This window comes from Pangasianodon hypophthalmus, chromosome 1, assembly GCF_027358585.1.
Source record: "Pangasianodon hypophthalmus isolate fPanHyp1 chromosome 1, fPanHyp1.pri, whole genome shotgun sequence".
NCBI lineage: Eukaryota > Metazoa > Chordata > Actinopteri > Siluriformes > Pangasiidae > Pangasianodon > Pangasianodon hypophthalmus.
The window spans coordinates 2795573-2821595 of NC_069710.1; the positions used below are offsets into that span (position 1 = coordinate 2795573).

The 26023-nt window shown below is 38.9% G+C and overlaps 2 protein-coding genes across 5 annotated transcripts; one reads left to right on the forward strand and one right to left on the reverse strand.

Annotated features, from left to right (window-relative positions):
- The first annotated feature begins 928 nt into the window (after positions 1-928).
- Positions 929-10483, forward strand: ebag9 (estrogen receptor binding site associated antigen 9). The gene is made up of 7 exons (XM_026913469.3): positions 929-1237; positions 1709-1805; positions 5702-5780; positions 7167-7325; positions 7456-7563; positions 8139-8230; positions 9789-10483. The coding sequence occupies exons 2-7, from the start codon at positions 1723-1725 to the stop codon at positions 9904-9906; spliced, it is 639 nt and encodes a 212-aa protein (XP_026769270.1). The 5' UTR covers positions 929-1237; positions 1709-1722; the 3' UTR covers positions 9907-10483.
- Positions 10484-14116: 3633 nt separating this feature from the next.
- Positions 14117-25374, reverse strand: sybu (syntabulin (syntaxin-interacting)). 4 transcript variants are annotated; one of them, XM_026913368.3, is made up of 8 exons: positions 25122-25374; positions 20424-20481; positions 20093-20270; positions 19753-19980; positions 16798-16900; positions 16411-16560; positions 15908-16060; positions 14117-15816 (listed from the first exon to the last, which is right to left on the reverse strand). In XM_026913368.3, the coding sequence occupies exons 2-8, from the start codon at positions 20445-20447 to the stop codon at positions 14646-14648; spliced, it is 2007 nt and encodes a 668-aa protein (XP_026769169.3). In that variant the 5' UTR covers positions 20448-20481; positions 25122-25374; the 3' UTR covers positions 14117-14645. The 4 variants fall into 4 exon arrangements, with proteins under 4 accessions (XP_026769169.3, XP_026769168.3, XP_026769170.3 ...); XM_026913367.3 differs by having other exon boundaries at positions 15908-16063; positions 25122-25368; XM_026913369.3 differs by having other exon boundaries at positions 15908-16063; positions 19753-19953; positions 25122-25367.
- Positions 25375-26023: the final 649 nt, after the last annotated feature.

The following is a 26023-nucleotide window of genomic DNA, read 5'->3' on the forward strand; positions in this document are numbered from 1 at the left end:
ATTGTAACTGCTCTAGCAATGTCCCTCTGTGATGTCAGAACAGGAGACAATAAGGAAAAATATAATACGGGAATAATGAAAGTACATCATCAACCAACATTTTAGCAGCATAATCGCTGAGCATATCACAAAGATTTCAATACAAACATACTGAATGTGTCTCTGGGTGGAATTTTCCTACACCATAGACTGCAATGGCCCAGACACCCATCGGTGCATACTGATCTTCGACTCCTGTCCACCGGAAGATGAACTGGCTTCTCTTTTGACATATCCGGTTAACGCAGACTGCATGAAGATCAGTGAATGTGTGAAAGGTTGAGGCGGATCAGCTGTGTGAGTGAGTGAGTGAGAGAGAGAGAGAGAGAGAGAGGGAGAGAGAGAGAGAATTGGTAATAATGGCACGTTCAAGTCATGTCGGAAAGCTCGTATTTACAAGTTGAACGCACATGAACTCCACCACAAAGTCGTAATTACGAGTGGGAAACTCAGGACTTTCTCTGAGCTTCTGAGTTGAGGTGTTGTGTCAGTAAGAAAACATGGTATAATCAGTGGATGTAGTGTCTGTAGTTGACGGTAAATTAGTTGAAATTGAATGGGTATTTAGCAGTGACATGTCTTTGTCAGGCTTTTTTTTTTAGGCAAGCTAATTAATTACCTGTACAAAATATGATAGCATTGTACAATTACTATATAATATATAACATAAAGTTTACAGTGACTTCATAAATTGATTAAAAACATGAAAAAAAAAGCAACAACAACAACAACAAAAAAACACCTGATGTGCATTCTTTGTTCTTCATTTTCTAGGAGTAGAGTTAACACCTTCCTGTATTTTTTTTGTAGTTAATTAAAAGAAGGTAAACCCCACAAGTGAACGCACCTGATGTCGTAAACAAGAACTTCCGGGAGCTCTTGAACGCACCTGATGTCGTAAACAGGAACTTCCGGGAGCTCTTGAATGCACAGTAAAGCCACACCATAGTAATGTCTGTAGTGTTCAGTGCCAAACGGATCCAGTGGCCTGCTGAGCAAACCGCCCTGTGTGACAGCTAGGCTCGAAAATGATTCCTATTGCTTGTTAAATAAAAATAATTCAGATCTAAAAACAGACATAGCTTAATGTAATTGAAGCTTGTTTAATCAATAGGGACGCTGTGGCTCGCGTTCAGCACTTAGCTAGCTAGCTAATGCTATGCATCCACTGAGAGATAGCTCCTCGGATATCTGCCTGGTGAGTAGTGCACGCTAGCTAAGCTACAAATTTCCTCTGGTTCTAGGTAACAGGTTAGCTAATACAGGATTAGCAAGTATGTTTTAAAGACAAGCTGTCATGTCTGTTGAATGATTTTGCACTTTATAGTGATGCTTCAGGGTAAGATTAGCATAGCTGGACGGCTCGGCTCAGCTGCTAACTGTGCTAGGTTGCTATCTTTTCCCAACATGCTCTTGTAAGCAAAGCCACCAGCACTGGCATGACTATTACTGATGTTTTATCATTTATAATAATTATTATTATCATATTATCGTATGATTTTGTTGGAGGTGGAAGACTAGCTGGCCATTAGCTAGCTGTAAAGATGTAGTCATGCTACTCCAAGGTCGCACAGGAGTTAGCTCAGAAATGGACATGATCACAGACTTGTTTTATGGAGTGAATGAATTTGCTGATCTGTAACTGGTTTCTTTTCTGTGCATGATCCAGACACTGCTCTCATCATGGCTGTGACTCAGTTTCGCCTGTTTAAGATCTGCACATGCATAGCATCCATCCTGTCATTCTTTAAAAGGCTCATATGCAGGTGAGTCTCAGTCCAGTTGTGCCTTTTGTAATGTTTTCAGAGATGCTGTTTTTAGGTCAAAGCTTTTCTGCTCCTTTTTCGAGCTTCCTCATCCAGTGTGAAAGAGAAATTCTGCATATTTGAATGCAGTGTGTGTGCATTACAGCTGTCATGTGACTCAGGCACAGCCTTAACAAACTGGGCTGATCTGCTTCCTGTTGAATTTTTTTAAAGAGCAAAATTGCAGTCATGGATTGTTCAGATATTAGATCAGGAGTGTCAAACACAGGTCACGAATGATCTAGAGCTGTCACTATCGATTATATTGATAATCGAGTAATCTGATGATTATTTTGACAATTAATCGAGTAATTGGATTTTTTTTATTCACAATAAAAATAGGTTTACCCCCAACACTAATTTCACGTAAGATAATTATCGAATCTCGCTGTTCTATATAATGCGAAAGGTTCTATCAGTCAATATTTGATATTTGACCACTGTTTTACAATAAAAAATGCTACAGTGGTTATAATTTCTTGATTTGTGTGATGTGTAACCATGGAAACATGCAAACTCAAAGCAGGAGTTATGACCTTATTATGAAATATGGGATGAATACGCGGTGCACATTTAGGAATAATCTTGATGTATTCACATGTTGACTTCACATTTGGTCATTTTTATCCAATTTCTATTAAATTGTGCGCTCTGACTGGGGTTTAAGTGGTGAAAAACTCATAGTGCAATGTGAATATATCTCACCCACATCACATACACATCACACACATCATACACATCATTTTCAGGCTTGTGTAAGTTAAGATTATTAAAAAAAAATTCAGCTCTATCTAATAGTGAACTTCTGATCTGTGAAACCTGGATGTCGCCTCTTCAGGTGCTGCAGATGAAGATGTGCTGTTATGGTATTTGAGTTCATTTTTGCAGAGACGGCAGACAGCAACATTGTTTTTCACATCTAATGTCCGACGTTGCATGTCCTCAAGTCCTGTTGACATTCGTTTGTTGCACGGACCCTCGTCTGTACACTGCTGTGCCGCCGCCATTTTGCCAAACACTCGAAACGGTAAATTGTAGTCGAGGATTTTTTAAAAATCAGGTACGATTAATCCTGACAGCCCTAGAATGATTCCAGCCCTGCAGGGATTTGTGCTTTCCATCTCTTAACACACCATTTGGTAATTAGCTGACGTGTTAAACGAAGTGGAATGCTAAGCTGTGTCAGTGAGATGTAGAGTGCTGCTAATACCTGGATGTGTCCTGGTGTAAGAATATGGAGCACAGGTTGGGGTGTAGCACTGACTGCTGCAGTGCTTGGGTTCTTCAGGGTTTACAGTGTTGAGAGAAGAGAAGGGCTTCTTCCAAACCCAAGCCACACACAACCATTTCCTCTACTTCTACACTGACCTTTCCACACCACCACTGATAATCACACACTCTGGTCATAACACTTTAACAAGCACACATTATTCCCTGAAGAAAACACATTTTATTGTATTACTGTGCAGTCTATATAAATATACACTATGTGGCCAAACATTTGTGGACATCGGACCTTCACACTCATATGTGGTTCTTCCCCAAACTGTTACCACAAAGTTGGAAGCACACAATTATTAAGAATGACTTTGAATGCTAACATTTTAAGATTTCCCTTAAAGATTCACTGGAATTAAGAGACCCAAACTTGGGGCAGTGTCATGCTGGAACCTGTGCACAAAGCGAGCTCCATGAAGACGTGGTGTGTGAAGGTTGGAGTGGAAGAACTCGAGTGTCCTGCACAGAGCCCTGACCTCAACCCCACTGAACACCTTTGAGATGAACTATAACTCCGACTGAACCCCAGACCTCCTCGACATCCCAACATCAGCGCCTGATCTCACTAATGCTCTTGTGGCTGAATGAACACAAATCCCCACAGCCACGCTCCAACATCTAGTGGAAAGCCTTCCCAGAAGAGTGGAGGTTTACAACGGCAGATGGGGAGTACATATGGAATGGGAGGTTCAACAAGATATAGGTGTGATGGTCATGTGTCTGCAAACCTTCGGCCATATGGTGTATCTAAATTCTGTCAGATTGACAGGAGCTCTTGCAGAGGGATGCATCTAGACCGATGCTGGTATCGGATATCAGTCTGAGACTGTGCTCATTGTACTCGTACTCATAAAAAATGCTACAATGTCAACATCTGAAACCAGGTGATACTATGTGACGTGAGTGCAGTGTACGCTGCCGTACTAATGAAGAGTCGACATGAAATGGCAGTGATCTGGTCGTGTTTCACGATTAATGATCGCAGTCTGCTTTGTTATGACTGCAAACTGGGCTTTGTAAAAAAAAAAAAATATATATATATATATATATATATATATATCAGGAGGAAGAACATCTCCTTCCTACAACACAAATAACCTGATAAACTTCACAGAAAGCTCAATCTGGGGAGTTTATTACTAGCAGCAGACGACAACCAACGCTGCAGCGAAAGCTGTCCAGGTGCGAAAAATGTCAAGAGACAAGCCTAGGTGAAGGAAAATAACAGCTCTCATCAACGTATTATATTTTTGGTGGTTAACCAGTATCAGTCATTGACTACAAGAGAAACATATTTTACTTACTGCTGTACTGAAGCACTTTTCCAAAGTGAAACAAAACCCGCTCTTCTCCATTGCAACCCTGTTCAGTATAGGATAACTAACCTAGCGAGCTAATACAATTATTTAAAATCAACTATCTAACGTTATAAAGAACGAGCATAGTAGTTTAAGTGCATGAACGTGTGTGAGCTAAGTAATATGTTCCCTGATGCTACTGACTGATTAATACTCCATCAAGAAAAAATGGTATTGATGCCTCCGCATTATAAACATCGCTAAAACGTACTTCTGATATTATCGTGTTGTGTAAACTCCCTGTTGCTGTGACATTTTGTCGTGCTGAATATATTTTATATTTGAGAAATATAGTATAGCTACATCTGCTTTCACACTGGTGGGAAAAATATGATCACATAGTAGTCTGACACACACAAAACTACAGTCAGAGGACACACACACACACACACACACACACACTCTCTCTCTCTTTCTCTCTCTCTTACACTCCCAGACTTATCTATAAATGTGTTGCATCTGTGCACATTGAACATGTATGAAAAACTGATCCCAGTCCACCTATTGGCATGTTTTTATGAAATTTAAACACAATATGAAATGGAAATTATAATGCATTTTTCTTCTGTAACATGAAACAGCTAAGTGATTTTGGCATCAGGAGTTGCAGGGAGGCTAAAGTGAAACATCACATGATGCTGATTAATATTAGTTTTTCCACACATGTGGGCGTGGAGAAGTAAAGTCAGTAAATGGATAAAAGGGGGGCAAAGTCACTGTATTTCGATGGGACGAAAGCACGTTTGTTTTTTAAGTATTAATACTGATGAATTGTGCACGGTTTAACTGGAGACATGAACAAACACGGTCATAAATAAAGTCAGTTTTGGGTTCATACTGTATCGAGTTTTATTGTCATGTGCATAATGAAATTCTTGTGCTACAGTTGCACACTCCTACAAAGACACAGTGCAAAAATGATAAATAAACTAATAAATAACTAGTACAAAAAATAGCAAACTGTAAACATTGAATGCAGACAAAAGAAGTGCAAAATTATAAATGCACTTTAAACTGTAAACACTGTATTTAATATTGTGTTGTATTTAAGATCTGTTTACAGCATAAGGTAATTGCTGTGAATTACATGGTGTACTCAAGGCAAAGGAATTACAATTGACGTTTGGTTAAAAGTAACTAAACCAGACAACATATCTTTAAACAATGCTTAACCATTTCTTGACTCTTTATTAATTTTTTATTTTTTTTTGTTGTTATTAGAACTGGGAGATCACGCAAGCGAAGTGGTGATCAGATCACTCTCCCTACTACTGTTGATTTTTCCTCTGTACCTAAACAGGTTAGTGTATGCTTTGCTTGTATGTTATGTTCTGCTCAGTGAATAAAGGCTAAAATCACATAAAAAAAAAAAAAAAATTGAACATCAATATTTAAACAACATCAATAGAGTTGTGCATCTCCAGTAAAGTAAAATGTTTAATTTCATGGTGCTTGCCTTCAAGATTATGTCATTATGTTAAAGCTACAGGTTGTATGATTTTGAAATTCTGCCCTGTGTAAAATGTGTAAATTGTGTAAAATGTTTATTGCGAGCGACCTGTGGAAGAACATCTTGTACCATGGGTTGTGCTGCATCAACCGCATGAATTAATATCACAGCTGCAAGTGCCAAGTCAATACACATTTCAGATACACGTGGTCCAGATTACATGTACAGTTCTGCGCAAAAGTCTTAGGCACATGTAAAGAAATGCTGTAGAGCAAAGATGCCTTCAAAAATAATGAAACTAAATGTTTCTACATTAAAAAAAATACTATAAAGAGCAGTAAACAGTAATAAATGAAACAAAGTCAATATTTGGTGTGACGATCCTTCGCTTTAAAATAAAAACAGTATTACAGGTGCAGTGTAAAATGAGCTGGAAGTGTTACTGAGCATCTTGCAGAAGCAGCCACAGTTCTTCTGGAGACTTTGACTGTCGACTCGCTTCTTATTTCTGCAGCGAAACCCAGCAGCCTTCATTATGTTTTTTTTTTTTTTTAAATCTGAATCTGCTGCTTTCTTTACAAAACATTTTTCTGTAACATTTAATTTTGTGCTGGAAAACTCATGTTTGGAATCTAAAATGTTTTTGTACTGAATCAATAATGTAGAAGTCAGAAAATAAAAATCTATAACAAAGTTTGTACTAAAAAAAAAAAAAAAATAGAGTGCCTAAGACTTTTGCACAGTACTGTACATGAAACACACTCATGCGCACACAGTAATTAATTAAGTAATTAGTTACTAAAACAGTATCAGTAATTAAGTAGTAAAATAGACAGAAATGCATCAACCACACCTAGTATTCAGATACTTGAATTTTGTTATCTCTGTAGCTGAAACAAATTCACACCTGGGTAATGATACAGATCTCTTCCGATTGGTTGTGTGGTTGTGTATGTGTGTAGTTGGACTACTTTCATGCCCAGAATTAGGCCATGATGATGTTTTATACATCAGAGCCGGCGTAAGACGTGAGCTATCTGTACAAATTTTCTGCTAATTCCACCATGACACCGTGCTGTGAATTACTGGTACAGGATTGTCAGAGCAACTCACAGCTCAGGAGCATCAGATTATCCCCTGCCTCAATAATCTTTATTTCACGCTGTAGCATTCATTAAGTGGATACAGCTTAGTAGGATTATTTAACTCCATGTAACACATGCTGTTCTTATACAGCCAGAGATTGAGGAGTGGAGTTCATGGGATGAAGAGGCTCCCACGAGTATAAAGATCGAGGGAGGTAATGGAGCTGTTCCATCCCAGCAGAACCAGGTGGAGGATGAAGAGCCAGATTATTTCAAAGACATGGCTCCTACTATCAGGAAAACACAAAAAGTTGGTTCATACTTGTTTCGAATGCCTTATTATTGTTATTGTTATTATTTTTCTTTCTTGTCTACAGAATAGTACGGAGAGTTCACAGGTAACTTAATCCTCGTTCCCTCTAATCTTCACCTCTTGCTAGATTGTCTTGAAGAAAAGGGAGCCTGTGAATTTCTCTCTCCCTGATACACCTACGAGCTTCTCCAGCAGACTGGCAGCCACTCAGGATATGTCCTTTATCCAGCCTTCAGTGAGTGCTGCGTTCCTGCGTCTGTGTAGAATATTTTCCTTCCACATAGTCAAGACACTTGCACACACACACGCGCACACACATTTCAGATATTACTTCCATTCAGGGATGCTGCAGTAGATGCATTCATATCTGTACATGTGCTAAAATAATAGATTTATGTTTCCATACAACATGGGATGAATAAATTAAACTAAATTTTAATTTGAAATTATTTGGTGTGAAAATTAATCATGCACTCAGTGTAATTTTATAGTTTTATTAACATCAAGTACTCTGAATGGGTGCATCTTTTAACACACAGATCTAAACTCTCAGTGGCTCATCTGTAAATTTTAATAAAATGAGCCAGTAGTACAGACTCATTCTGATAAAAGCTAATGATCTACTCATTTAGACAAGGTATGAAAGGGTTATACTAATTTATGCTGTGCTGTACTACACCTTACAAATGTGTGTCTTCTGTCCAACTCGCCTACACTTGGTGAATCAGAGATGTGTGTGATGACTTGAGGCATGTGTATGTGGCTTTCTGGTGCTTGCTTTAATGAGGAACTTGTGTATGTGACCTACAGGCAGAACTGGGAGACCTGGAAACCTGGCAGGAGGACACTAATGCCTGGGAGGATGAGTCTGATGCTTCATGGGAGGCAGAAGAAGTGTTAAGGTATTGCTCCAGAATCAGAAACTTCATGTAAGGAATAAAACACTGTAGGGCGTGCTGTTATAGTAATGTTATATGGCCGTACGTAGTTATTTTTGTATAACCTGCACGTCCCAAAGTGTTTTATTCCTCTTATACTGCGGCAATTTTGCCAACGATTGTGGTTCTTTAATTCGTTAAAGAATGACAGCATGTTTTTTTAATCACTTGCAGTTAGATTTAACATTGTGGAACATCTGCGAGACAAGTTGTCACTGTTATCACTTGCGTTATAGCAGCTATTAACTGTTGTTCCCTCGCTAGCATCTATTTTAAAAAAAAAACAACACAGTTTATGTTGCTGAGAAACTGGAAAGGAGAAAGTCTTCTGTCCTTGAGGAAAACTTCCTGACTGTTACAAGCACCATTTACGGAAACTCCTTCCATAAACGTTAAAGAAACATCTACTTACAGATAATGTCACCATATTACCTGTTGTTTTCTTTGTTAAATAACATGTTTTTTTAAAAATCTGTTTATCATCACTAATAATAATTAGTATTTTAATATATTATTATTATTATTATTAGGTGCATCAAGTATACAAATTTCTGTGAAGCTGTTATTATAGAATCAATAAAATATAAGAATGAGTGCATTTAAAAATTGAATTATAGCAGCACTATTGTCACAGTCATGCTGTTATAAAAAACTTAATCAACACCTTATGACCAATCAGATTTGAGAATTGAACAATGCTCTGGTACAGCTGGTATAGCTGCAGCATGTACATGCATGTTTTAGCCAAGAATATGCGTAGTGCGCGTGTGTGTGTGTGCGCGTGTGTGTACGTGTGTACATATGGATATAATAGGTGTCGTGTGTGTATATAACCAACTCTCCCCCCTAAGCTTGTCTTATCTTACTCCAGGACCTTGTTAAAAATTCAGACTTCCTGGCAACTTGATATCTAATCATGCAGTAGTGTTTACTGAGAAAAAAAAAACGTTTGCTTTAAAGTGTACCACTGACTGTATAGACCAGTATGAGTACATTTAATCATCATGTGTGTGTGGTTTCCATATTCATAAAGCTGCTGCTCTGATAGAGGAATTGTTTGGCAGAGATCCAGGGTTTCACTGTATATATACACACACACACACACACACACACACACACACACACACACACACACACACACACACACACACACACACACACACACACACACACAGACAGATATGATTCAGTTTCACTTTACTCAGTTGCAATAGTGGATGCAATGTATATTTACATTATTTGTCCACAAGATGGCAATAATATACAGTCAGATTCAAAAGATAATGTGTGCTATTATCCACCTTATTAACAGGATTTATCAGGGTGTTTCAGACTTTTTCTTTCTTCTCTTCTTACTTCTTCTTTTTCATCTGTTTATTTTTCACTTCTCAGTATTAAAGCGTACATGGCAGTGAAGCAAAATGAAAAGAATGAGCTGGCTTGAACATAATTCCAGTTAAATCACCTTAATATTTGGGCTTTGAGCTAATCTTTGATCTGGTTGTGGATGTGTGGATTTCAGGCAGCAGAAGATGGCAGAGAGGGAGAAACGTGCCATGGAACAGCAGAGGAGGAAAATGGAGAAAGAGGCACAGAGAATGATGAAGAAGGAGCAAAAGATAGCAGTAAAGCTTTCTTAACATTTTTAGGCAATGCTGGACACTTAAAAAAACAAAAAAAAACAAAACACACACACACACACACACACACACATACAAATGATCCTCCACTAGTATCTTTCATCGTTTTTATTCCCAGTTCAACATGCCATTTTTTCCCATCATGTCTTCAGCGATCAGTTTTGGAATCCACTGACTTTTCTTGAGTTTTACTGATGTCCTGTTTTTTCCCTTTTATTGTATAGAAGCCAATGTACCTTTTATTGAAATCAGTTGTAGTTGGGACAATGCTAATAGTACACATACAGAAGAACCTGGAGCTTTAGTGTGTCTGTATTTATAAAAAGACTGTAAAGAGAATGAGGATTTTTTTTTTTTTGCCTCATTAAAAAAAACCTTTTTGTATTAATTAATGCAACCCCTCATTACGCATTCAAAAAACAAATGATCAGTGATTAGCTTCCTCATACTTTTTCATGATTGTGGGAAACATTTGTGATGGACTCACTGCAGAAAGAGGCCTTACCAAATGGTATGTACTTTTTATTGTTGTCCTTTTTTTTTTTCTTTCTTTTTTTAATAAAAGGGCTGACATTCACCGTCCACCAGAACAAGGTCACCTGAGAGTAAAATATAAAAAAAAAAAAAAAAAGGAAATTGAAGAACATCTCTGAAAATAAGAGAACATAATGTGCTTGGTTAGCAACCCGTTTTTGAAAACGGTGTGTATGTGGGATGGAGTGAAGGACTGAAGCCAATACTAAATGTGGTGTGGGTGGTAAACTGTTGGTCGTCATGGAAACATGGCGGTTTTTGAAAGCCTGGAGTGTCATCCAAAGCACCTCATGTCTTATCCATCTTAAATTTAACAGCAATCATTGCAGTAGCATATAAAGCACCGGGTACAGATTCTATTCAACACATGCCATATGTAGCACAGTTAGGATTTTTGGTAGCAGTTCTGTATGTTTAAAACCTGTACCTCAGTTGTTTTTTTTTTTTTTTCCCATTTAACACTGATTATTGGTTGAAGGTTAGACAAATGGCATCTAGATCACTACTCAAAGCTGTGCTAAGGCGATGGGGTTGTGGATATCATCATGTGCATGCAGTTAAGATAAAGGATCATTGTCATAAGAGTTTTTGGGTGCAGGCAATAATTTAAAATGCTCATTTTATTAAAACGATGTTTCAGGGAAAAAATTCCAAATGTCCAAGATGAGTGCTCCTTTTTTTTTTTTTTTTTTTTTTAGTTTTGGCCTGGAACTGGAACAAACAATAGGAACTTTTCACCACCAATTAACATCATGCAACAAATGTGCATTGCATAACTAAAAACTAGTGGCAGCCATTTTCAATTCAGAATCACGTAATTCAATTTATATAGGAAAAAACTGTACTACAGACTTATTGTGTTATTTAGATGCAGATGGTTATACGTAGTCTAACAATGTTTTTTCAGTTAAGTGTTCAGTGACTTCAGCTTGATTCTAATTGGTGATCTTAGGCTTTCATTTCTTGCTGGCTACATTTGCTCGAAGCTCCAAGTACAAAACTAAAGAAGCAAAATTTGGACACCAAATGTCTTGGCTGAGGTATGTTGGAAATTTATGTAAATTAGATTTTTCCCCCAAGCCATCCTTTTAAGTTGTGTCCCACTAGACTTGAAAGTTTCTCCAAAGATTTACAGCACAACGATCATGATTACATTCTGGAGACAATGTTCAAAGGGCAGCTCTGCGGTACATTTGGGAAATCAGGCCTAGGCAACGAATGAGACATGAGCCTGTCATTTCACAAACAATGTTTCCATTTTGTGCACACATTCATTCTTTCCCTGTAATAAATGTTTGGATTTATAAAAAAAGATGTGTTTATTGGAGTTCAGGAAAGCCATATTTTAGTTCCTGGCCTAAAATGGTGCAATATATAAGATGTTTGTGCAGGTGTAGATGTTGCACTGTCTCTGTAAATCAGATCTGCACATAGAATTAGAAGCATGTTTAATTTTTAAAAATTTTTTTGATGAGTCATTTGCTAATGACATGCTCAAACAGTCTATATGTAAATGTCATAAATCCTCACTGTGCACTAGGCTTTAATGTCATGGCAGAACACCGCATGAGCGATGCCCTGCTAAATGATTTAACACTTGTGCATTTTCAGAGCTTATTCAAGGTCGTGTTGTTCTGACTAGTGGAATGTTCCAGCCCTGAGAATGACGTCGTAATCTCCCATCTGTTTCTGCAGCGCCCCCAGCCCAGTGAAGCTCGTACAGCCTGACCCACTTTGATATTAGAACAGTTCTTTTCATTCAAGAAGAAAGGATGGCAAGCGTGTCAATTCGTAAAATGATTTTTGCACCTCAGTTGAATGGAGGGAAAGGGCGTTATTGCAGGTACAAGACTTTATCAAGACCAAATTGTCTTTTCAAAATGGAGGAGGTCTTTACAATACTCTTCTGTTAAGGTTTATATGCAGCCCCTCAGATAATACACTGCAAAATGCCTAGCAAATTTAGAAAGTTAATTTTAAAAAAAAAACAAAAATATTTGTGGTTTGATCAGGCAAATGTATCAATTTCGGTCAAAACCAATTTTTTTTATTTTAAAACAATGGGTTTTCCCAGACCCACTCACTCAGTCAATTTCAGTAACTACTTTATCCTTGTTGGGCCAAAATGGATCCGGAGTGGATCCCAGACATGTGGTGGGAATACACCCTAGATGGGATGCTAGTCCATCAAGGGGCACCATGCTCACACACATTCACGCCTAGGGACAAATGTAGCCAGTCCACCTACTGGCATGTTTTCGGGAAATGGGAGGAATTGGAGAACTGAAAAGGACATGGGAGAACATGCACAGGAACTCCACACAGAGAGTACCCCAAGCTCAGGATCAAACTCCAGGGACCCTGGAACTGTGAGGCAGGAACACTGCTGCACCACTATGCCACCTGATTCCCTAAACCGCCACACATATTGTATCATTTTACGATCAAAGCATGATTTGTTCCCAAATGTTACATGTGCGTGCATTTTGGGACATGTTTTAAGTGTGGCCTTCGGTTTTACAGACTGAGCAGACAAAAAAGCTGCATACTTTGCTCAGTCTTTACTATTAGTTTTGCCTTCTGCCTTTGGCTAAAGGCACAAAATTGGAGCTCTGCCTGCTCAGTATCACTGTTGTCAGATTGTCACCATTTTGGCTTACTGTTTAAACCTGACTGCATGTGTAAATGTTAGACATCACTTTACAACCCCCTCAGTCTGATTGCACTGACTGCAGATTAGTCAGAGCTGCAGTCCTTTTTTCTCTAGCTTACTTTTTTTAGTGCTCACTGGAGATGAGGTCCAGGTTACACAACAGACGTGCCCCATCTGGCAGCCTACGTCATCCCTTTTGTAAGATTGTCCAAATAACTGACTGAGCCAGTTGCCTGTTTGGGATATGGTAGGATTACATTTATGAAAAGATACACTTCACTCATGTTTCACTCATTGTTATGTAAAATGTTTGCTTTGTCTCTGTATGTGTATGAGAGTTAACAGGAGTAGGATTATAAACATTGCTAATGTGCTTCTGCTGTCAGCCATGCTCAAGGGAACCTCCCTTCTATGTTAGAAGTCTTTAAACTTTAAAGAGGCTTGTGTGTGAGATGCAGTCACGGAGAAAAAGGGAACAGGTGAGGGACTCAGGAAAACATACAGGCTATATAGTTTCTTAGATTTACATTTTTCACAGAGGTACTGTAATATAGATTTAATGTAGCTATCCAGGTTCTTTATGCATTGCCTATTCAAACTATTATTTTCATTACCAGGTTACCATTAATTTACATTTCCATTACAGCATATAGTTGGGATTAGCTGTAATTCTCTATCTCTGGAACTGTTCCCCCCTTTTCATTCAGTAAGTACTTCTTCCTGGTCATGGTTGCAGTGGATTGAGAGTCTATCCCAGGAATACTGGGAGCAAGATGGGAGAATTCATCCTGAATGGAATGCCAGTCCATCACAAGGCACCATGCATGCACATTCACACCTAGGGGCAATTTAGCATAGCCAACTCACCTACCTGCATGTTTTTGGGAGGTAGAAGGAAACAGGAAAAATACTTATTTTTGTATAGGAATACATTTCGTATTACCTGTATTTGTCTTAACCCCTTTCCACTCTAGATCATAAAAACCTTATCTGAAAGGAAAAAAAAAAAGGTACAAACACAAATGGGATAATCATGCTTTAATAAATATTTAACATGTCTAATACAAATAAATATTGCACATTGCTCAGGCACGAAAGGGTCATAGGTACTGTAGCATTGACTGTTTAGGGAGTCGGCAAGGTCACAAAGAGAAACATGTAAAATGCTCCACTGCTGGAGACAAATTCACAAAAACAAATACAGAACAAGCTTTGGCTGAGGGGCTACTCCTTTGGGAACAAGAACATTATCACCAACAGTTAATGCCATTTCTACACACAAGAAATGGACTAGCTGGCAAAAGACAGTACAATAACATGATCACCTACCCAGATGATCACATCAGGGCAATGAGCAATACAACTTGTGCGAAATAAACAAGACAAAGATAAATCCATTCAAGTTAACTTGCCGTACAATTATGGCAACTATACACAGTGCAAAGTGGCAGAACTAAAAATAAAAATGTACCGATTATACACACATACACAAAACAAACTTCTTTAAATCTATTAAGTGCTCTTGTTAGCTGTGCCTAAAGGTGAAAGACCATCACACGTGTGGCCCATAGGTGACAAGGCGAAGAGAGTGCAATCCCATAATGCAACAGCCACGGATTAAAGCTGCAATGTTGTACACTGGTGCCCCATCAATTGCATTGTGCTGAGAGTACAGCCAGGCCACCGTAGGAAGAACAGGTGCTGCCACAGCAACCAGATCAACCAAGAAGCTGTTGCTCCAGTGGCTTTTCCCCACCACAGCTGTATTAACACTGCTGCAAGTATCCTTCATGCCAAAGTCCAGCTCTTCCATGAACCCTGGATCCACTTCAGGTTCTGAACTCTGGGTTGAACCACCAGGGTCCTGTGGAATTAGCAATGTAGAAAGTGCAGGATTATAGGGAATGTGGTCCATCCCCTCCATCAGGTTGGGATTCTGAGCTTGAGACAACAATTTGTCTTTGATTGGTTCCTCTGCTTGGGGTATGTTGGATTCCTGTGCTTTGGGTAACTTTTGGAAAACATTTGAAGACAGCCCAGTGTTTTGAAGCTTCAGCAGATGTAAAAGCAAGGCTTGGAGATCAGGATTATAGAAGGTCTCATCTGTTTGGACTGCCTTTTCACCAGAAGTATGTTGCTCATCAGCAGTGATTTGACTGTGGATTTGATCTTTAGAGCTCTTCACACTGTCCTCAGCAGCACACTGTATCAGAGAGGACACTCCCGGGTGGCTCATGAGTTTGCCACTACCATCTTGGCTGTAGTCCACAGCTGTAGACATGAGAACCTGCTCTAGCATGTCCATCTGGTTGGCCATCTCATCATTAACCAGTAACCCACTGTCTGCCATCTCTTTCTCTGCCTGATCCTGAACCTGCAGCTCTTCTTTCTCCTTCCCTTCAGAGGGCTTTTCTGGAGAGTCACATATGAAGTCCAGTGTGGGCTCGTCATGCAGGTTGGCACCACTTTGCGCCAGTTCCATGCTATGCAGTAAGGATTCCAGCTTCCTGTTCTGGATGTTGATATCAATGAAATACTTCTGAATGCCTTTATCCTTCTCCATCAGACTGTTCTTCATGGTCTCAACTACTTGCCGTAGCTGTTTTATCTCCTTACGTGCCTCCTTGAGAGCTAGCTGTGCCTCCACACGGTGACACTCTTCCTCGATCCAGTCCTCACGCATCCGGCCCAGCTGGGACTTCAACTCCTGAATTTCAGACTCCCTGATGAATGGGAAATAATCACCTTTATGCTGCTTTTATGATTAGTACTTAGATGAAGACAGTATGCAAAAGACAGGTCACTGGGGCTTACCGATCAGAGACGGTTTGCTCAGAATCCCTGAGCTTGGTCCTCAAGTGCCGGATTGTCACCTCTTTTTGTTGTAGAGGGGTCAGGTATTGCTCTGGATTGGGTGGTCTGATGCCATGATTGTCACCACATGAACGGTAGCTCCCTGGAGTGGTTCTTCTATAATAAATTCAACTTGAATCATATTGTTGTAATAGTTTAATACAGGCACCCTGCAGATGTACACAACTGAGCAATAATAAGTACAGCAGCACAAAGAATAATCTGGGTCTGAAATAATTCAACTGATCCATTAATTTCACCACAATAAATGCATGTTATAGTCCCTATGGAAAAAACAATTTAGTGAATCATTTTAAAGTTCATCAGAACCCAAACATGACTGATGGTATTGAATCATTTACACAGAGGGCAAGAAGACTATCTGATTGTCTGATACACATGCTGAAAAATACAATCATTCCTTTGTCACCATAATCAGAGGTCTGTCTATTCCAGTGTCCTACCTGACAGTGGGGTTAGAATTGTTGCTGATGCATGAGGAAAGGGGTTTTTTGGGGGGCGTTCTGTAGGGGGCATACAGTTCTGCATCACAGGGAGCAGTAGGGCTTCCTGGAGGTTTAAACACGGGCTGGCTTCTGATGTGCGGCACGCGACTGGAGACCAGAAAATACAAGACAACAGCTCTGATTACTGGCTATTACTTTACTGCTGTAAGCGCAGACTTGAGAAATGTAGAAACATTCACCAACATGGTAGAGCATCTTAAAATCAGTCAAGTAAATGGACAATAAAAAAAATATATATATTTGGGCAGATAAAAAGTTGCAGTCTCATTTGCATTTTCATAATCATTAATGGAAAACTGTTGATCTTGAGGTACTATACTTCACCTGTGTGAAAGGCTGCTCTTTTTCCCAGTGGAGCTGTTGGCCATAGTTCCACGGCTCTTGAAGCTTCCAGTGCTGCTGGAAGAGCTGAAGTCAGCCTCACTGCCTGCAAAACATGAGTGTTCTACATGTTTCAATAAACCACACCAACACCTGCTATATCTGCTTCCATACCTCCACACCAGAGAGCCATAAATCCTGGAATGAGCAAGATGTATACACTAGGAAAAAGGTCATTCAAGTCCCAAGCCCAGCCAAATATATTTTCCTAAACTCAATGCCATTTTTAATCTGCGTACTTTCCAGCATCCACAGTAGATAAGACCACACTGAGGAAAACAGCTGCAGGATCTCCTTCTTTTCCTCTATTATCACTCAGTTCACAGCATTTTAACATGTGGCAGGGTATAATTATTTAGTCCATACAGATTCACTCCCCTTACAAATCTCTAGATAAATGTAACCATAATCAGAGATAAAGTACACTAGACAAAAACAAAACACCAGTAAGATTATGACATTATGGTAACATGTCATAGAAAAAAAAGAGCTTGTGAATAAACTGATTCACAATGCCTAATCCTAATCTCACTACATACATAAATACATAAACAAGTACCTGAGAAACACCTCTTTCCTTTTGATAAAACCATCACACAGTGCACTCTGAACTTGTGAGGGAACAAAACAAACTGCTAAACCTAGCAGTCTTTCAGTGTTGTCAGTGATTTTGATTTTGTTAGTCACTTCGTTGAGTTAATGGGGGAAGTTAACTACTTCTAATTACACTGATTGGCCAGCTGCAGCCCAACTGACCCACCAATCAGCAATCACTCTGTGTGTGCACAATCAAGTAAACAGCACCTGTCTCGCCGTGGTTTGGCATGCTTGCAAATAAAATAAAGCTTTCAGACTTTTCAAGATGGGTTCCAAATAACAATAGTAACATTATTAATGATTGGTAAAAAGCTAATAGGGGATAGCTCTATTAGGTATAAGGCCAAACAATTAATAAGACCAGATTAATAGTAGTATTTTATTTTATTTTATAATGATTTATCGTTAGGTCCCTGGAGGACTAGTGGTTAGGACTTGACGCTCTCACCGCCGTGGCCTGGGTTTGATTCCCGACCAGCGACACACGACAGTGCACTCTCAGTGCTGGTCCCAAGCCTGGATAAAATTGGGGAGGATTGTATCAGAAAGGGCATCCGGGGTAAAAACTGTACCAAATCAAATATGTGGACCAATGATCTGCTGTGGCAACCCCTAATGGTAGCAGACGAAAAACAACAACAATGATAATGATGCATTATTAATAAATACAGCAAATGGGTCAGAAAAAAAAATTATCAACAGTTTTTTTATTATTATTTTTCATATTATTTTTTATCCAGTGGAAGTACACAAGTGAGCTGATTATGAAGAACAAGACACTTCTATACATGCTGAAGTTTGTTCCAGGATTCAGCTAGCAAGCCACAGAAAAACACATTGCTGTAGTCAGTTCTGGAAAAGGCACTTCAGCCTTTCACCATCTGGTTGTGACACAAGTGGTTTAATCCTGGAAGCACTAAAAAGATTTTTAAAAGAGAGGCTTTTTAATGTGACATTTTTAAACATGTGCTTCAAAGCAGAGTTGACTATCAAACATTACTCACCCCCAATTACGTACCAGAAAAGAATATATGTCTGTAAGATTTATGAATGTGTGAAGCGGTACCAATAGATGACCTCTGACTCGGCTGCATGAACACTTTTATGATTTGTCAGTTAGACAATGCGCTAAAATAAAAAAAACAAAACGGGTAATGTATTTAGTAGATTTAGTTTTAGTTTCTGCATTCATTTGTCCAAAAAACTGATGGAGATGTTTTTGAAAAGCTTACAACATAGTTCAGCTGCTTCACAATAACTGCCTGATCAGTGATAATTCCAAGGTCATTATTGTATTTTATGACTGATTTAGTAATAATGCAGACCAAGATATGGACATGAAACCTCAATAATTTTACATATTTCAAAATAGTACATTTGATAGAAAAGCAAGAAATAATGCAGTCAGAATGCATGTAAAAAAAAATGAAATCAGTCCTTAGCAAAAGGGTCAATCGTATATTCACCCATTGCTAGCCAAAATTGCATAAATCATGCCTTTAGGGATCATTCGGTCTGAATCTGCTTTAAGATGAATGAACTTTTAAGGTGTTAAAACTATCGTCTGATCTTTTTCCAATCTTCAGCTGCCCAGTTTCAGTGAGCCTGTGCCCACTGTTCCCTCGGATTCTTGTTACCTGTTCTTAGCTGACAGGAATGGAACCTAGGATATGGTCTTCTGCTGTTGTAGACCATCCACTTTAAGGTTTAAGGAGGTCTTGCATTTTCTAAGACACTTTTCTTTTATTTGAGTTACTGTATACTTTCTGTTAGCTTGAACCAGTCTAGTCATTCTCCTCTGCCCTTTCTTATCAGCAAGGCTTTATCACCTGCAGAACTGCCGCTCAATGGATGCTTTTTGTTTTTTGCACCATTCTGTGTTAACATACTTCAGAAATACTCACTCCAGCCCATCTGTCACCAACAAACATGCCACACTCAAAGTCATTGAGATCACATTTTTTCCCCAGTTTGATGTTTGATGTGAATATTAAATGAATCTGCATGATTTTATGCATTGAGCTGTTGCCATATAATTGGCTGATTGGATAACTGCATGAAGGTACAGGTGTTCCTATTAAAGTGGCAGGTGAGTGCATAAAAGGAGTCCAACTTTTAACTTGGATAACGTTTAGCAGTAAGAATTAAGTTTCAGTTAAGACCATGCTTTGCCTAAGATCCACATTGCACAGCAATATTTTCACACCTACCCAAGTCTGCCATGTTTCTTTTATATAAACATCTCTTATATAAAACAGCTCTAAGATGACATCAGGTAAATCTCAGCAAATATTCCCTCACCTCTGTGCAGAATAGCGGGTTGCTGCTGCTCCCTGTTGTGCTTCTGTGTAATGCCGTTACACTCAGCCACCACATTGACTCTGACCCTCTTGACCTTGGCCTTGCTCTTCACTGGTATGGGTGACCCCAGAGAGCTGTTGTCTGAGCCAGATCTGATTTTAGCTGGAGATGGACACTGACTGCTTGGACATCCAGTGTCATCTGAAACCAGGCGAGCACACGTCAACACTGCAAGCAAAAGTGAATGCGTAATGCTTTTCCTAATCCAACTATTCAGTGTTTAGGCCTCAGGACTTAGTAATGCTCTTCAGTGTCTGTTTTTAGGATATATCCAGCATACCTGATGAGAAGCTGTTAGGACTGATGGTTCTGCTCTGTTTTCTGCTGATGTCGCAGTCTTTGCTTTCATCCTCAGACAATGGAAACTGAGAAATCTGCGAATCCTTGGGATGAAAAGGTTGAAGCATGAGACGGGGGATGCGGCTACGAGTGCTGTCCTTTCCAAACGACTTCTTCACCTTGAGGAAATGTCAAATTAATTACCGAAAATAGTGGAACAATGACCAATCTACTGACTTTGAAGACAATGACTAAATACTTAAATCTAAATCTAATTTTGAGATTGACTGAAAATTTTAAAATTTAACATTGTGGGTAAGAAAAGCAAATACTTTGTAATCCTGGAATGGCCCCATCCTGCTTGAGTAAAAACACACTTTAGGTCTAGTCCTGTGAGGGAAAAAAAGAGATTATTTCACTTTTTGTATATGTATAGCTCTCTGTGTATTCTTTTGCTTCTTTGTCAAATTAAAGTTTAAAATTATTGTATGTATCTTTTCATATCTACTCCAGAATATTGCCTTTACTCAGATCCACAAGAATCTGCACTCTACTGGAAGACTTTATATTAATTATTAGAACATTTTGTCCTTCTCCTGTTGTATTTCTCTTTGACCATCTTAATGACAATATTCTTTTACAGATCACACAATTTTAGTGAGAACTCTCTAACAGATACTTCCTGCCTGACACTGACGTTGGAATATTATCATTTTGAGGAGAAATAAAGCTAATTAATATTAAATGAGCTACCCTTTTCTGTGGTCCTGTTTGACAGAACTGGGGTTGAAATTCAGGAGACATGTCACACAGTAACACTACAACACTAAAATATACTACAACATAAATAAGACAGACTGAAGTTGGAGCATAGTAAACAGTAAACTGCCCTAGCAGCACTAGCAAGAACACTTAAATCACTCCACTGTTATATTACAGGATTTCTGTGAGAGTTTTGGTGATGAATGTGTCCATAAAAAGTAATAATCAATTTTAAGCCAGAACTGCTGACTATTGTTGACCCTGATTCATTTCTGGTAGTATTTAGCTAGATACACTTCAACTTACACACATTAACAGACTAAACAATAAGGTGGTAATGCTAAAATACATGATTGATAATGTTTTTTTATGATTTGTCCAGTGAAACTGGATTAATCATATTGATGACTAACCTCTTTCTTACCTCAGTTCATTCATTAGGGAAAAAAAACTGTCTATCTGTTTCCTCCAGGAGTAGCGGGGAGATTGTTTTGGTATTTGTTAAATGTGTTTCAAGGCCTTTAATGATCTTAATTTTAAAGATATCTTTACAACCTCTTGAATGTCATTACCCTGTTGAAAAACTCCAGCTTAAGCACAGCTTAAACACAGGCTGAGCTGCTCAGGCTGGTAGACCATCTTTTCCAGCTGGTATGCTGGCAGAAGGAAACAGTTTCTGAAGTACCGCTGCTAATGCTACATCATAGACAAGTTGTTTTAAATAAAAATAACACAGCAGTAATGCAATTAGTAAATCTCTAACATTTCTTGATCAGTCTAGTTGGAAGGAAGCTGGAAAATTACTTATCAGCTGGCAAAGAGGGTCTGCCAGTCTGACCCGGCTCAGCCTGTGTGTTGGCTCCTGATAGCTGCTCATATCAACGTGGAATTTTCAGCTGGGTCGTTTTATCATTTCAGGATTCTGTTTACATTTTTTCTGTCCCAGCAATTAGCTCTGACCTTCATCAGCACAGAACTGTTCAGCTCTACCCCTTTTAGCAAATAGACAACTAAAAAACGTGCATAGTTTCAACAGAGAGACTGAAGGCAGTGTGTGGGAAAAGGAAAAGTTCGACAATTTCTTTGCAATTCCATTCATGCTGTAAAAACTAATCACGTGTCAAATCACAAATTACTCCTTTAAACAGTTATATCAATGTAAGTTTAGTTTTGTTATCTTTCCAGTGCAGTTTTTGGAAATACTAATTGCCTATCTTCACTAGCAATGGTTTGTCTGGGTGTGTTCACGATTCATGGCCTTGAATAAATACACTGAACACGTGGAGTTTTATTGATAAGTCAGTGCTCAATAACAGAGATGAGTGCTTGACAGGGTCTGATGACCAAATATTCAACTTTCCAACCCCAGAGGATTGTGGGCATAATGTATCTTAATTCTAAGAAAGATTACAGTGGGCTAAATGAGTTGGTTATGTAAGTCTGGATGTGCTCGTATACTTCATTGCAAATGATGTTATTTCGTAAGAGGTTTATCACATCATGGATGAGGGATTAAAACAGACTATATGTTCCCTCTCTCTATCTCTCTCTCTCTCTCTCTCCCTCTTGTACTAATAGCAGGATCTCAGCTTGATCTTTGTCAAGAATTCTGGGAATTTATATTAGAATTATTTACCTGTTGTCCAAAAAGGAGGTCCTTGGGTCCATTCGTTATTTTCTTTCACAAAGTATACATTTTATTTTTTGTTATTTACTGAACCTTCTCTGTAGCCCCACCATGTGTTTATCATTTCCTTTTTGTGCCTGCTGTTTAATCCACTTTGGGTATTGCTTGTTTGAACCTCATTTGTCAGTGACCTAAACTGACTTAGTAATGAAATTGAAGAGATAGGAGGGATCAGCTGTGTCTAACACTATGCGTATACAATAGAGTAGACCCAGATAATTTACACTTCATTACAGTTATTTTTAGACCATATGAGATCGGATATAGGTCATGTGCATTGGATAAAAAAACTCCACAATATACTAGAACACTAAGGACTTTAATAATAATATTAAGCTGATAAACTCTCCTTTTTCTTTGTTGCTGTTAATGGCAATGGATTATCATCATCAATCACTGTCTGCTTATCATCATTATCGTCATCATCAATGATCGCTTTTAATATAACTTTAAATAATGAGATCTCATTCAACACGACATGAAATAAGAGAGAAATAAGACAGATGTTATTAAAATGTAGACTTTCTGCTTTAATTTAAGGGGTTTAACAACAATATTGCATTAATTGTTTAGGAATTACCGCCATTTATTTTACATATTACCTCCATTTTTACAGGCTCAAAAGTAATTGGACAATTGACTAATAAGCAGTTTTATGGCCAGGTGTGGCCTGTTTCCTCCTTATTTCATGACAAATTAAGGAGATAAAAGGTCTAGAGTTGATTCCAAGTGTTGAATTAGCATTTGGTAGCTGTTCATGGGAACTCTCACTATGCAGTCCAAAGAGGTGTCGATGCAGGTGATGGAGGCCATCATTAGGCTGAAAAAATAAAACAGACCTACCAGAGAGAGAGCAGAAACTTTAAGAGTGGCTAAATCAACAATTTGGTACATTCTTAAAAAGAAGGAATGCACTGGAGAGCTCAGCAACACCAAAAGGCATGGAAGACCATGGACAACTAAAGTGGATGATCACAGAATACTTTGCTTGTTTAAGATAAACCACTTCACAACATCTAGCCAAGTCAAGAACACTCTAGAGGAAGTAGGCGTATCATTGTCAAAGTCTACAATCAAGAGGCATCTTCATGAATGTAAATACAGATGGTTTACCTCAAGATGCAAACCACTGGTAACACTCAAGAACTGAAAAGCCAGTTCTGATGCAAGATTAACTTGATGGAAAGAGCAGAGTATGGAGAAGGAAAGCTAAAGCTCATGATCCAAAGCAAAGCACATCATCTGTCAAACATGTGGAGGCAGTGTTATGGAATAGGCATATATGGCCTTCAATGGAACTGGGTGACTGGTGTTCATTGGTGATGTGACTGCTGATAGAAGGATGAATTCTGAAGTGTATAGAGCTATACTTTCTGCTCAGATTCAGTCTAATGCTGCAAAACTGGTAAGCAGCGCACAGTACAGATGGATAATGATCCAAAACGTACCACGAATGCAACCCAAGAGCTTCTTAAGACAAAGAAATGGAATGTTCTTAAATTGCTGAGTCAGTCACTTGACCTCAACCCAATTGAGTTGCTTTTCACTTACTGAAGACAAAACTGAAATCAGAAAGACCCACAAACAAGCAGCAACTGATGGCAGCTGCAGTAAAGGCCTGGCAAAGCATCTCAAGGGAGGAAATTCATCATTTGTTGATGTCTATGGGTTCCAGACTTCAGGCTGTCATTGACTGCAAAGGATTTGCATCCAAGTATTAAAAATAATCCTAATATTTATAATTATGTTAGTTTAGTACTATATAAAAATGGCTGTAATTCCTAAACAGTTAATGCAATATTTTTGTTAAACCCCTTGAATTAAAGCTGAAAGTCTACACTTCACTCACATATTGATTTCTTCATTTCAAATCCATTGTGGCAGTGTACGGAGGCAAAATTACCAAAATTGTGTCACTGTCCAAATACTTATGCACCTGACTGTATAGGAAGTTCATTTTCTAAGAGTATAATGATGCTGATTCATTGTGATTAAAAGACAGAGTTTAAAGACATACCCCATCTACTGTATCTTTCACCTAGAAAGGTGTATGCAGTGTAGCTTTAAAAAGCTTTAAAAACAAAACAAAACAAAACAAAAAACAATTACAGTTCATTTGTACCATCTGTATCATTTTAAAGATACACTATATCCACTTTTCCAGGTTTAAGATAAATATTAAAGGTACCAAAAAAGTAACCTTGAGGGTACCACCCCAGCAACAATTAAAGCTACAGTTTAGTAATATGATTTCTGAGAGTGCAGCTATCCAACATGCACACACATGGTGTATGTGTTACACTGTAGATAATTAGGACAATGCGACAATAACGTTGTTTAATATGCTTTTATTTTATTTAAGCCTATGGTTTTATATATCTAGCAAGGGTTATCGAACATTATATAACCTGAATTACTCTACATTTTTAAATAAACTTTAAAAAAATTTGTCTAGGCTATATTAGGCTTTCTGTATCCAAACCTCTTGTAAGGCTGATAATAAATTGCTCAGTAATGAAACCCACAGTGCTCAGTGCTCACTGTGTCTATGTGCTGTGGCGCAGTAGGTAAAAACACTTGCCTTAGGAGAGGCGTCTTCTTCTTTCAGAGTGATGATACACAGCCCAGGAAAGCAGTATGCGAGTGTGTGTGTGTGTGTGTATGCGTGTGTGTGCGTGTGTGCGCGCGCGCGTCTGTATGCGTGTGTGTCGGTAGCGTTCTTTTGTCCCACCTTGTGCTGTTCCTCACACGCTTTCGCGTCACGAAGTGGTGACTTTCGTTATAGATGGGCAAAATCCCTGGGAAGTACCCGACTCCCAGCTACGCCAGCCTGCCATAAATACCACCATCTGAGTGTGTTATGCAACACGGCCAGTGTTAACCCTTACTTCACTGCTCCCTGCACATTTTACACACGTTTAGCTACAGCTATGGAGATGGCTGAGAGCAGGGACATGCCCCACTGCTAGCAGTCTACAGTATGTCAGCATGTGCAACACAATTACATAAGACCATGTGCGTGCTTACATCGGTGCGAATGACGTCACTGGGCACAGGGGTCCAGTTTCACTACGTCACCTGATATATTCTTTACATTTTATGCCTCGGTTTATTGCAATGCACGTCGTATTTCTACAATCTCAGACATCTTGGGTCATTTTGGTTTCTTAGACTGTGATAAGAAAAGCTTTGGATTGAGCTGATTTGCCTTACATAAACATGTGAGATAAACAGCTAAACATGTGAGAGTCAGGGATGCGTTTAGGCCTTTGGGGAAGTGTATGGATTGTGAGGTGTGTATCCGCAGTGAGGATGATGGCAGGATGATCACAGTGACTCAGTGCTGCTGGTTGTCGGCTCTCCATGGTGCTGAAGTGAGAGAGCTGAGGCGAGGCGCCATGGAGCTGAGCGCTGAGCTGCTGCTACAGCTCTGCACACGTTAAGCTCAGGCCTATCCCCTGAGCAACAAAAAAGCAGGTGATT

Coding starts and splice junctions, on each gene's coding strand:
- sybu (XM_026913367.3), bottom strand. CDS start 20,447: ATGGGGCCATTCCAGGATTACAAA. Junction 16,561..16,797: donor AAGAGCAGCCTTTCACACAG/GTGAAGTATAGT, acceptor TCTGGTCTCCAG/TCGCGTGCCGCACATCAGAA. Junction 16,064..16,410: donor AATTCTAACCCCACTGTCAG/GTAGGACACTGG, acceptor AATTTATTATAG/AAGAACCACTCCAGGGAGCT.
- ebag9 (XM_026913469.3), top strand. CDS start 1,723: ATGGCTGTGACTCAGTTTCGCCTGTTTAAGATCTGCACATGCATAGCA. Junction 5,781..7,166: donor TTTCCTCTGTACCTAAACAG/GTTAGTGTATGC, acceptor GTTCTTATACAG/CCAGAGATTGAGGAGTGGAG. Junction 7,564..8,138: donor TGTCCTTTATCCAGCCTTCA/GTGAGTGCTGCG, acceptor TGTGACCTACAG/GCAGAACTGGGAGACCTGGA.